At 40.4% G+C, this 14,111-nt stretch overlaps 1 protein-coding gene across 1 annotated transcript in view; it reads right to left on the reverse strand.

The window, feature by feature from the left end:
- The window catches only part of LOC137587503 (partitioning defective 3 homolog), a 295,372-nt gene that overhangs the window by 172,007 nt on the left and 109,254 nt on the right, over nt 1-14,111 (reverse strand). Inside the window, exons 4-5 of the mRNA XM_068303945.1 lie at nt 11,348-11,526; nt 7,150-7,287 (exon numbers count right to left, since the gene is read on the reverse strand). Of these exons, the coding sequence (XP_068160046.1) occupies nt 7,150-7,287; nt 11,348-11,526 (317 nt within the window). The remainder of the gene's footprint in view (nt 1-7,149; nt 7,288-11,347; nt 11,527-14,111) is intronic.

Raw genomic sequence — 14,111 nt, forward strand, 5'->3', positions numbered from 1 at the left:
AAATAAATAAATAAATAACAAAGTAATGGAAAAAAAAGGCACATGGATGGGACTGTCGAATCCTTTGGAGGTTTTAGAAACATTTCAAAGTAACACAAAGTAGTGAATAAAACATGCAGTATTTTTTTTAATGCTTAAACGCATCATGATGAATAATTTGTCGATTGCTATACATATTGACCCTATCAATATTTAGAGTAGTTGTCTATAATTCTTTCATTTGTCAATTCTGTCTGCCACCAAGTGAGGAATACCTTGGTGGTATGAGACCTGGAATTGCTGACCTGTCGTCTCCACTCTCATAGCAGAATAAACTAAATGAATAAATAAACACACTTGTCTCCTCCTGTTTTCGTCTGCTGCACCGTGATGCCGGCCCCTGCTGTAGTCACTTGTTTGTGTGAAGCAACAATCAAGCTATTGTGACAATATTACTTTAACCTCTCGGAAGAAACAAGCCTCTAAGCAATTGCAGGCTTATTTCTTCTCTTTTATAAAGAAGTCATCGTGGAAATGTGGGGGGACAAATACTTTGTGTCCATTGTTGTTGGTAGATGCTTGGCTTTGAGACACAGGTGCACTTAGCAGCACAACTTTCAAAGATGTTTTATTCTGTCCATGCTCAATAATACCTCCCCTTAAGCAGGAACACAGCCTGATTTATGTCCTTCTGTTCTCTTATTCTACATGCTGTTACGACCTATAGGGGTCGACTTGCTGCCCAAAGGCTGAGGCACAGAAACCGACTAGCACATACAGTAATATGGATAATATACTCATTCATGTCTGTGTTTTTGACAAGTTGAAGATTGAATTTTACTCATTTTGAAAAACTGCCATTGTGAGTGACTTAATATTTACACGTCATACAATACAGGAGAAGCACAACAGTGCTCAGGAAGGTCAACTACACAAAAGCTGAACACAAAACTGAAATACAAACTTGAGTTTGTCATCTGAGACGAAACAGTTGAGAAGTGGAATGTGCTGGGCGGAGAGGCTTTCTCACTGAAGTTAAGATGGGTCAAATAACAAGCACAAGTTAGTACAATGCTAAAACTAACCAGGTCCACTTTAGTGGGGAAGGGGTAGATACCGTTGCTTAATGAGGCTTAGAAAATAGCACAGGCCTTGAGAGAAATGGAAGAAAATAGATCTGCTCTAGTTGGTCAGGGGTCTTGATGCTCCAGCAGGGGCCCGGCAGAGAGTGCTAATTAAGATAAGAGTGGTTATTGTGTCTCGCCCCAGTCTTCAGCTGGACTGGAGGTGAGCTGCCATTAATGCAGCATTCACAGGGGGATAAAGGTCCACCCAGTCACAAATGCACAGCTTGTTGAACAGATTATCGTGGGTGTGTGTGTGTGTGTGTGTGTGTGTGTGTGTGTGTGTGTGTGTGTGTGTGTGTGTGTGTGTGTGTGTGTGTGTGTGTTCAATGAAATGTTCAACACTGTTTGAATTTTGGAAAAACAAAGAAAGAGAGAGCTGGCAGGAGAAACACGAGGCCTTGAAAGACATATAATACATAATAGAAAAAAGGGACGAAGAGAAAAAAGTCTCTTCCTTTCTTCTTATTTGGTGGTGTTGTGTGCTTGGAGTCAATGTTAAATACACAGCAGCACCTACTGGTCAGGCCCACTGGGCAGAAATGGAAAAGTACATGGTGAGTACATCTAAATGTGTACACCCCTGTCTGTCTTCTTGTAAATGTGTGTGTAAGAATAAAGGACCATGTCCTGGGGAAGACAGGCGCGCTCTTGAGGATGTGTCCTTGTGTTTTTCTGTGCACTTTACCACACAGAAAAAGAGAAAACACAGACTTGTGTTTTATCAAACCTCTCCCATACTAATCTGAGCCAAATGCACAGGTGCAAATGAGCAAAGCATCCAGCAGATAGCAGTGGAGAGAAAAAAAAAAGATGGGCTGCAGATATGCAGAGGAGAACTCATATCTATCCATCTATTTATCTATATGTCTTTCCATCTCTCCGTACGTCCATCCGTTTGTTCGTCCATCTATCTATCTGTCCATCTGGGGTGGCAGTAGCTCAGTCCACAGAGACTTGGAGTCCAGCATAGACCACATTCTAGAGTGTAACCTGGAGTGGTGTGAAGGCACCGAACCCACAAGCTGCTCCTTGGCAGCTGCTACATAGCCCAACACTTGACTGTCCCTCCATGTTCATAGGCCCTTGGTATACATCTGGTCTAGACTATATGTGTGTGATATATATAGTTGTATAGGACACCCTTTGATATATTATTAGTTGTGTTAGCACTATTTAGTGTTGTTTTCTGTTAGTTATAGTTAATTTATTTTGTTTCATCTGTGTTTCCTGGCCAGGCTTCTGCTAGTCATCATGGTTTCCGGTGGACTCAATTTACTGTGAAGGAGGAAGGGCTTGGGTTGGGTTTCGGCTCTTCTTGCAGTGTGGGGTAGGTGGCATGAATGGTGGAGGACATAAAGAGGGCAGTTTTGTTTGTGGAGAAGGTAGAACAGGTCAAGTTAGTGACGGAAAGGGGAATAACTGTAAATTGTTCAAACAAGTCATGCATTTGTTGCAGCCGAAGTCAAAGATCACTTTGTCAAAAATGACCTTTTGATCAGTGGTCATTTCCTGATTAAAGAGCTGTCTCTGTACAGAAAAGTTCTGTCTCCAATTCAAAAATTCTGGGAGCAAATCCCTGCTGTTGTAACACATTGTGTCTTCATGATCCTGAACAATAAAGCGGAATAATTCAACTGCCCCTCTATTGTTAAGGTAGATTACTACATGCTGTTCACGACCTCCTCTCTTATCTCCAGCCTCCTCTCCTCTCTCCAGCCAATGTTTTGGCTGGAGAGAGGAGAGGCATATTATAAAAGCTTGTCCGAACCATGACAGCACGACTGTGCAGGACTCGCCTGGTGGTGATGGCGGTTCCCACCGTCGCCACCGGTGAACTGTTCAGCTGCCCGGTGGTGAAGCCCCTGTGCTCTGGAGCAGGGAGACGCTACGAGAGCTGAGCGTCTGATCGTCAGGTGGAGGACAGAAAGAGGAACGGTGATCACACTGAGGTGAGGAGTGAGATAGGAAGTGGGAAAGGTAGGAACGGTGACAGATAGCTGAGGTAACAGCTGAGGTTAGGAGTGAAATGGTTGAAGCAGGTGGAGCGACAGGTGAGATGGATGAGGTGGCAGTTGTGTTGGGTGAGAATAGGGAGGAGACAGGAACTAGGTGGGACTCCAGTGGACACAGGTGAACTAGGTGAGACTAGGGAAGACACAGGTGAACTAGGTGAGACTAGGGAAGACATAGATGAACTAGGTGAGACGAAGGAGGACACAGGTGTTTTTGGTGAGACTCCAGAGGACACAGGTGAATTAGGTGAGAATAGGGAGGACACAGGGGAACTAGGTGAGACTAGGGATGTAAGAGGTGAACTAGGTGAGACCAGGCAGGTGGCAGGGGAACTATGTGAGACTAGGGAGTTGAAAGGTGAACTCGGTGAGACTAGGGTGGACACAGGCAAATTACTTGAGACTAGGGAGGTGACAACTGACCAGGGTGAGAATGGAGAATGGTAGGTAAAATTAGTTAGAGAGATCTTAAGAGATCTTAAAAATTATCAGATTTATAGCAAGTCACATCACAAAAGGTATATATTATTGAATTAATGAAATATTCTTCATATCGTATTCAAAAATATTATTTGATTTATGATACTGTTATTTCTAATTCTAATTTAATTGTTAAAAAATAAAGGTTCCTGGCACAAATAAAATTTAAAAAAAACAGAGTAAATTAACAGTGAAAGTAAAAAAAGGGAGATATATTATGTTTTGTTTTAACAGGAATTGTTCCCAGATCTGTGTCTGTCTGGTGAAAGTGGTTGATGTTAAATAGAAAAGCACTGCATTCATAAGCTGTTTGCTTCCTTCTCTCAGCTCAGAGTTGAATGGACTCATCTCATTTGAACACATTGACTAGATGCTTTAACTGGGCGACTCGCCACTTTGGTTTCCTTAAAAACGTGCCAGACAAGGTGTCTCATTTAGACAACAAACAGAGGCCGTCGATCAAAAGATGTCTGATCACAGCTTCTTCCGCTCAGGCATGTGTTAGACTTGGTTATGCAACACTTTTCTGTCTCTCTCTCAAAATGTTATGGCAAAATTATATGAAACTACATTTTCAGCGAAATTTAATAGATTTATTTATTTTGAAAATTTTCTGGAATAAGACATGATAATCAACATTAACTCCTTTAAAATTTTGCAAACATTTTTGACATCTGTTTCCTTCCATTTGGGACATTTTGATTTAATCAAATCCTCACATGATTGCCATCTGGTGTCAGTTCTGCCTGTGGACTGACTGATGACAATGGCCTCGTCAAGGTCAAGGTGTGTGTGTGTGTGTGTGTGTGTGTGTGTGTGTGTGTGTGTGTGTGTGTGTGTGTGTCGTCAGCAGGAAAAATAGGCCAGCATTAATGCTGCATATACTTCCTGATAAAGCAATGCACGTCCTCGCGCCACATTTGGCAGGACGCCTGTGCACTAGTGTGGCAGGGGTCTGGGGGGCCGGAGTGACGGGAGGGTCAGACGGAACCATATGAGATTAAAGTGAATGTAATGACTGGTTAGATAAACATGAGGAGGGAAATGGACGTAACCACAGGAGAAAGCCTTGTAACCATGGTGTTCGCTGAACAATTGCACAAAAGAAAAGTCATCAACCAAACAAAAAAAAAAATTACTGCATTTCAAAAACGCAATAATGATCAGTAGGGTAAAAAAAATCATTTTTATATCATTAATTATAGTTTTCATGAGCAATTAGTGCAATTAGCCACGGGATTCCTCAAGTAGTATCCCAATATATTCAAGTTGTACAACATTAAAAAAAAAAAAGTTGTACAACATTTGCTCTTCTGCAGCTCAGCTTCAAAACCCTCTCTGACTTAATTGTCTCTGGAATCTGATGTCAGCAGAATCACTGACTGTCCAGACAGACGGAGTCAATGCCCAGCCTCCAAAGAAAGTTTTAAGCAAAGAACTACATCTGTGAATTTCATCAACTCGACTTCACATTCTTAATTCATAGCTGCAGTGGTCAGGCCTACTAAATGTAAATCTAGGGAAGCAAGTGACGTTATAAGTCCCGGTTTCTCAGGGAATTTGTTGATCAAAATGCTTTGTCTTTTGACTGGTTTTTGAAAGTAAATAACATTTTTGATATTGTCAGGCTGTACATTGCTCAAAGAACAACTTACATATCAGTGCAGTCCAAGCATATCACACACCTCTACTCCTTAGAGATGTAAGGTATGTCCATTCAAGAAAGATTCTGAGATAATGGCATGCAAGTCACCAGCCCATAGAAACATGTTTGTTTTTGATTTTATGTTAACTTTTGAAACAGAACAATACAAAAAAAAATCAAAAATACAACACATAAATAATCAATTCTATACCAAAGAACTATTAAATAGTCTGATTCTGTGTCTGTGTGTGTGTGTGTGTGTGTGTGTGTGTGTGTGTGTGTGTGTGTTTGCGTGTGTGTGCATGTACTCATTATCTCAGCCAGTGTTTTACTACCACAGCTCTTTCAAATTAAAAAACTCAGTGGATGTTTATTTTACGATGTTGATGTGCAGCACGCCCATGAAACAAACAAAGAAATAATATCAAACATGTGTCATGTGTGGGAGGATAATGCCGTGATAAAAGACTGAGATAAAAGTTGTCAATGAGAAACAATAGTCTGTAGTCGTACAATTGTCACGGCATTATGACTCAAAAAGCAGCAGGAATTAGCCACCAGTTGAACTGTGGCCTTCACAAGGTTTCTCCTTACGTATTTACATCCACAGTTGGTGTGACTCCTCCTCTGACATAATTTTACACAAAATTCTCAAGGTGCAAGTTTGATCACTGAGCCGGAATGTTGGATTTGGTGGTTTTAACATTTATGTATATGCTTATGCCAAAATAATAAGTAGAGCAATTTTTGTTACAAAGCTCTGAAAAATGTCAGGAGCCATAGGTAGATAACCTTTTCATTACTACAATTGCGTCAGATGAACAAAAACACATTCTGCACTGTCTTTCCTGCAGATGAAATTGCACAAGGCAACATTTCAGAATTAAAATACAGGGATTCAAAACACAACAGCCTCTGTAATAAACCAGGTTTATCTTCAACGAGACTGAAGGATGGATGTAGACAGACCTCCCGCAAGCAGGAGTAAGTTTGGAAGCTTCAGCGTCAATAAGGTTTTTTTAGTCTTTCACATTCCGTCTCTTGAGCCGATCAATCTAAATTTTTAACAGACTTGCTATTTTCAGAATCCGTAAGATGCAAGTGGGATCTCTTCAATACCTCCCACATAGGCCACGCAGGTAAACGAGGCAGTGATGGGAATATACACAGTCAGCCTCTTCAATGGGAGTTTAGTGCAAGGTCATTTCTACTTTCCCTGCAGAGACCTACTAATAACTTTTGAACGCATTTTTTTTCTCTTCTGATGGTTGGAGTAGAGAAGGGAGAGAGAGAGTTTCGCAGCGAGACGATCACAAAGTGTCAACTGAGTAAGGAGGTGTGAAGACAGAAGATGATGATGACTGACCCAAGTTTATTAAAAGTACAGCTACTTAGAATGAACTTATGACATCTGATGGCAGTAACAGTATCTATTTCAAGGAAGATTGATGAGTGACAAATCAGCTACTAACTGTCACGTCTGTGCTTAACTACTTATGTAACTGGATATGACGCTTTATGACTACCATGTCCTACTTTCCGATGCTCAGCTAAGTTCATTATGTTAATATCACGTCAGCGGTATATGCTTTATCACAATATTAGGGCACAAAGCAGCCAAGTGGTTGTGAAGGTTCTAATATGGCATCCATACGTATGTGTTATCCATAGGGGTGCACTGATTTCATTTTAAAGCGAGTCATGGCCCAACATGAATACATCATTGCATTTATTAGACACTGATATTAATGTTTAATGGTCACATCATGAATAATCTACCTCATAAGGTCAGCATTGGGGGAGACACCCTTCAAAGCAAAAATAATCACATCATTTCCAGTGTAGCTCAGCTCGTATGTTTTCAAGATATTAAATATTACTATCTTGCATCCATAACATTCCTTACCTGTTCCTGCCGGTCCAGCCATCGGTCCACCATAGGATGGTTCGCGCTGAGCGAAGATCGAGTCATCTCTCTCTGGAACTGAGTGGACCAGCCACTTGCATCACGAGGAAGACTACGATAGGCATGACCTCCTCTACCCTGCAAAGAAACCGGAAGAGGTGGAAAATTAAAGTCACTGCGTGACATTTGCATGGTAGTTAATGTCAAAAGAAAGGTTAAGTTACACCGCAAACAAATGACTAGGCGGAAAACGAGAAGCCTAAAATCTGCTCCCCACAAACAATTTCATAGACTGATGTTTCTCCTTATTTTTTGGCATTTCAGGAGGGTGGTTTTCATTTTTGTGCAATCTGCAGCAGCTCAGTGACAGACTTCATCTTGGACTTCTGCCACACACCAAACCAGTGTTGATCATTCCAGTCTCACTTAATTCCACCCTTAACCCTCACCCTTCCCCACTGCTAAACCTGAGCTGCTAATAAGAGGCCTCTCATAATAAGACAGCCACAGCTGAGCTCTTCCATTACACAGAAAGCAGCTTCTAAAATGATCCTGTCAAAGTAATGTCACTAGCAGATGTATTATAATGGCCACAAGGACAAAAAACATATGCAAGCACGTGAGATTACATTCCTGACATGCTCGCCTTGGCATTTTAATCCTGACCGCTCAAGGTCATCCTGATTTTGAATAAAGAACTAAAGCAAATGAATCATAAAAATCAAAGCTAGACAGTTATTCACAAAGGGTACAACAAAACAAATGACTTGATGGGAACACCAAAATGCTGCAAGACAGAATATATTAGATTTATTTAAGATCATTACATGACAAAAGAATAGAAAGAGGAAAATAAAATCTCGTGTCCCGTCTTGTGGTCCCACAGGCAGCCAAAAAGGGGAAGGAAAAACTTCAATTGAGTGAAAATTTTGCAGCAAACAATGAAAAAAAAAAAGACAGACAGCAAGAGAAAGCAGAGGAGACATCCCTGTCTCCTGCATGATATGCAATGCCATGTGTGTTTTACTTCGGTTGAATGTTGTGTGTAACAAGGACTAAGGAAGAACTGCAGACGGGACCATAAAACTCAGCCAGACATGTGGGCCCTGACGAGACGGCTGCTGTGGCCTTGATCCCCGCTGAGCAGCCCAGCGCGACAAGGGAACCCCCTGTCCACAACCTTTAACGACTCATCAGATCATAAAATGCGAGAAACACAGATACCAGAGAGGTAGCACTAAATCAATGGGCTCATATCCACTCCCTAATCCGCTAAGCCGACCGTGATAAGCATGAGGAGTACGAGGTATTGTAAAGTCATTTGGAGATACAATGAGTTTGCAGTGTGAGCTGATGACTGAGGGTTCCTGTTGGCTTATATTTGGAAATTTAGCAGAACTTGGCCTTAACTAGACCTACAATGAACTGAACAGAGCGTAGATGATAAAGAACCCTCCCCAAAAGACTGACAAGACATTATAATAAATGGCTTGTGTCCATATTCTTTTAGCAACCTAATACCGACGCATATACTGTATGTTTGGTCCAATATGTACTTGCAAGTCAAAGGCAATTAATACTTGTAATATATCTGGTTGATTGCATAAAAAGAAGCTTTATGTTTGAATGACAATGAATCAGTCAAACTAAAAAAAAAATCAAGAAAAACAATCCCCAGTCCCATTACAAAAATTAAATGTACTAGTAAAAAAAAATGCTCAAGGCCGAAATATTAATGCCATAAAAATGTTATTCCTAAGCTTATTCCCTGTCAAAGCTGTCAGCATTGATGTGTACATCACTTAAATGGATCTAATTCAGAAAAGTGATCACCTACTGCAGACGAAAGTCAATAGTGAAAATGTAAAACCTGAACATTTGATTCACACATGAAATGTATATTTAAGTCATAAAAATGTACTTTAGCCTTTTTTGAATAGCATTTCAACTGACCCACTCAAGAAAATTTCACCAAAATGGTTCAGGATGTTGAAGATTATTCAGTCTATAACCAAGCTGTACAAAATCACTCTTTCCTGACAGTCAACCCATGGATGGATTGAAGTGATAGTAAAAGATGTCGAACTGCACTTTTCATAGTCTAGACATATACTATGGAAAAAAAGGTTTGTATCTAATCTATTAACTAATCAAAATACTGCTTTTGCATAACTTCAATCGATGTGACTGTCGTCTTCCATTCCCAACCTTCACCTAGAGGGCAGCTGCTGACAACTGCAGCAGTCTTCATCTTGTCAGTCCTCACTGGATCTGTTCCACATCTTCATCATGTCCTTGGCCAATGAATCCTCTGCCTCCAGTCCTCTAAACCATTAGCAACTCAATATCACTGCATGTGAACAAATGTACAGATGCTTGTATGGGGACATATCATTAAGTTTAATATTGTTCTGACTTAAATGATCATTCTGATTATTATATGAGACAAAGGTGATTGACCTACTCTTCTAAATGAGAAATAATATTAATTACATCACCAGCAGCGATCCACCAGTAGGAGGATGGGTAAGTCGTGTCTCCACATGAAGAGAGATGCTATGCACGTTCACGCAGAAGGCACAGCAACTGAACCGCATTGCATGAAATCTCCTCAGTCAGGGTTTAATACTTATTAATATAGCTTGTTCACATTCATGGCCAGTACAAGTCAACGGTTCCATCACAGTTGTCTGAAAAATGTTCAAATCCAAAATATACATACAGTGTCCTGCACTGTTTAAATACACCTTTGGCTTTGTGCCTAAATGTCTAATGATATTTTCTGCAGTGTTTAAAATATCAAAAAAAAAAAAAAAAAAACTCTCTCAGACTCTTAAAGTGTCAAAACATATCTCTGTTTTGTGTTTGACTAATCTGGTATGTAAGCAGTGTGAATAAAGGAACATTATCTTTGTACTAGATTTTTGTTGAACAATGGGACAGCCATTTGCAGCCGCCTCAAGACGGCAATGTGTCAAGAAAGTCCCGTGGTGCACAAATAGGCTGAAGCACATTTACTAGCATTGCAGGGCATGAAAGCTACAACTATGTCAATCCAAACAGGTACTGACATTTGCTGTGCAGTGTTTCATTTGTTTATTTTATTCTATGTAATCTACATAATAATTTACTCTTAAATCCTTTATGCAAACCCTGAAACCCAAAACCCCTATTAACCTGCGGTCTAAAGCAATCAAATTTGTCAGGAGCAAATAAAAGGGTAGAATAGACAGGTCACATGCAGAATGGCTGATGCTTACATCCTCGTTGTATTGTTTTTATATTTGAACTTATTTTATTTTGTCGCTTTAACATCGGTAAACAAGCAAAAACAAACAAGAAAAGAAACACCTCTCATCTCAAAGGCCTAATAATTTTAGTTCCATCGTTTCTCTCCAAAGCTAAAGACTGTGCTGTTATATTCTTGGGGCTCTGACAACTAAAGTGTCTTGAAATAGGATTATCAGACACAGCTTCCAGAATTGCTAATCACATGAAGGTTTGCCATGTCACGCTCCTAGCACTCAATCATCTCCTTCTCTAACCTCCATGTTTCATTGGGAACATGTCTCTTTCTCAGCAAGAAGTTAAAATCTGTCAGCACAGCACAGGGGCAGCCATTCTGATGAGTTAATTGGTATCCGTTCTCATTGAAAAGCCACAGGGAGGACGTACCCAAGGTACTCTTTTCTTAAGATTCATAATCGTTGGCTTAAAAGACCTAAGAAAAGGTGAATTTTGAACAAAGGGAAACTGTTTAACAATCTTGGCTCGTCTTTTTGGTAGACAGGAAGGGTTGTTATCAGAGAGAATGAGGTTTAGATAAAGAATATCCATGCCACTGCTGGATATCTAAAAGCAGGGCAGCACTGGTTTATATCTAACGGTAATTTGGGGTGCAGAGAAGAGAAGGAATGAAAATGAGGGTAGAGAGCATTGAAGAAGTGAAATTGGGAGGCTGCTGGGTGTAAATGTATGTCTGATAATATATGTGATGCAGGTCAAGTGCATCTACAGCGCAACAGAAAAAAACGTGATGTTTGAGCCTGTATATACTGTATATTACGGAGGAGTAACACAGAATTACTGCAGCTTCATAGCTTTACTTGCCCATGTTTTTCTTTTAAGCAGACTGAAGTCAGACTTTGCACACATTTGAAGTTAGCAATGCATCACTGGACAGGTTTATATATGTCACCTTTCGTTCCAGGCTGCCTGTCCCGGCAGCCAGTTTGTAGTTGAGCTTTTGGAAGTTGGTGGTTGTGGAGAAGTGGTTTGGGTTCCTTCGGGATTGCTCGTCTGGAACCACTGGACCCTCGCCCAGAGGAAGGCCGGCCAGGGAGGGGTCGCTGCTGCGACGGACGTGGAGAGGCATGTCTGTGGAGGGTAGAAAAAAAAGAGATAAGGGAAAAGGGAAGAATGGGGGAATGGCAAAAACAGAGGACGCTGTACTTTACAGACATATCAAACCACTTGTTATACTATCCCCATTTCGAGCAGAACACTTAATATAGCTGTACTAAGTGTTCCAATAATGGCATATTTCTGGGGCCACTGTTCTGTCTGGCAGCCATAACACCCCCACAGTGTCTCAATTATACCAAAGGTCAACTGAGACATGGAAAGTAGTAATTATAGTTTTGTTTCCATAAAAGGTATATTGAGCCTAAAAGGAAACACTGTACAAATCTACTATGAGAGTTTGGTTTGGCTCAAGGCCTGCTATAGTGAAAGATATACACTGTAAATATACATTCAGCTGGAAAATTACTGAGAGGACTATAAAAATATTGGGGAAAAAATTATGTATTTGAGGCAAAGCCAACCCACTCCAAACATAACAATAGTAATCATAATTACAGCAAAGTTGCTCACATATCATACTTTGACTCTTAAAATGAGGGTCAGTCTTACATGCTGCATTACCGCCTGAACCTGATCCAGGAAAGTTGGACTGAATTTGGGACTTACCCCCACCAAAAAAATTGTCAAGAAACCCAACAGGAAATATTCCTAAAGCTGCAGCACTGACGGATCTTCAACTCAAACTGTGTAACAGTCTCCTCTTACATCAGAACTGTCAAACAAAATGAAGTGGCTCCACCATTCACACTATGGTTTAAGTGATTTAGTGAGGAATCCAGCTGATTTCTGTTACACAAGAGAAGGCAGTGAGAATATCCCTCAGCTTTAGTAGGAATCATTTGGATTTTCCCCAAAAATATGGATTTGTTTATGACGTTCTTGCAGCCTGGTGTGTTACACCAGCAATTATGCAAATAGTTGGGTAGCCACCTGTCATCCATCGGCAGATCATTGCTGTGAGCATATGCCGCAGCTAAGCTTCCATCTGATACACCAGAGACGCGTGTTTGCGGCGGAGGCAATGCATTTTAATCACGGCTTATGTTGTGCTGCAACTTGTGCGCATTTATTACCGTGACAAAACCGGGAGTTATGAATACCACCGTTAAGTGCTTCCTGTGGATGCCTGCAGCGTAGCCAGGATTGAAGATTCCAATAATTATGTGACTAAATCCCAAATATAAAAGGTGAGATCAGCATGTGTGTATCCCAGACAAAAAAAACAAAAATAAAAAAATCACATTCTTACTTTTAGTATTCACCCAGACAATAAAGCAGCTCTCTTGACCCTGGGTGACTCACATCCTTTCATCCATGTTCTACTGTTTAATCCCATATTTCCTTATTTTCTGTTAGTTCTCACTTCCACATAATTTATTTGCTATAGCAAACATCTTCCCTTGACTGTGACCATGATGTCATTGCAGAAATCAAGAAATGGAATTTGATATAAAAATATTTTCATGGTCCGTGGTTTCTGAGTTTTGACATTCTTGGCTGGTGATGCCACGAATAAAAAGATAATTTATGTTCATCCATGTCCTCTGCGACGACTCATGGACACATTTACTGATGTGATGCTTAACAGCACGATGCTACTTATCTAGAAAGTAAAGAATATGTTTGTTGTTGTGGTGGACTTACTGGAAGGAGAACCTAGAGAGGGCCAGAGAGAGGTGGGCCAGAGCAGTCAGTGACATTACAGCACGGTCGTTTTATTCACCCGTAAACCTTTTATTGATGTCTTCTGCTCAGTGATGCTAAATTCTTTCACTACTCCTACTCAATTTTAGAGTAGTTTAGTAGTGATTAAACCACATTGCTGGTCATTAAATTTAAGATGCATATTATAAAAACCCTTCTGGACTTCTCGGCTTGACATTGTATCAGTCCCACGTCCTAAACCCATGGTGTGGTTGTTGCAATCCTCCACTATCCTGTTTTAATCTGAAAGAAATGTGTTGTCAAAGTTTGTGTAATGGCACCTCTCCTCCTTCAGGGGTATTCTGGCAGGGATAGTTAATATGCAAATGACAATGTGATGACATCTGGAAATGTCTATGAAGTTTCACTGCAAACGAGTTTAGTTGCCAACAGGGGGTTCAAATGTTTTCCAAATTAACGTGACCTGTTAAATCCACGTTTTCTCATGAAATAAAGTCAAGTAGCTTCAAATCACACTTTCCAAGTGGACACCTTTCTTCACTGTCTTCACTAAAACATTTTGAATGACTGTGAACCATGCTAATAAAATTAAACGACAGCTTTTAATATATGTTTCTCCCTGTTAGAAATATAATAACTTGTTCTAATCATTGTTTGCTAGTTTCCTTGAAGGAATTTTGGAAATTGAGCAAAGAAAGCAGCTTCCAGCAGGAGGACCAGTCATTGTGCTTTTACTCTTAAATTGGGTTGAAAATTCAATAATGGCATTTACTGTAATAGACCTTGGCCCCACTATGTAAGTGCTGGTTCATGTTCAGTTCAGGGCTCTAATGGCATTCACCTCAGACAGTGGATTCAGAGAGTAATTAACGTCCAGTGTTATCCCACATGACACAGATACGGAGAGGCAAGCCAGTCAGAGTGGGATCCAT

The sequence above is a fragment of the Antennarius striatus genome, chromosome 20 (genome assembly GCF_040054535.1).
Source record: "Antennarius striatus isolate MH-2024 chromosome 20, ASM4005453v1, whole genome shotgun sequence".
Classification (NCBI taxonomy): domain Eukaryota; kingdom Metazoa; phylum Chordata; class Actinopteri; order Lophiiformes; family Antennariidae; genus Antennarius; species Antennarius striatus.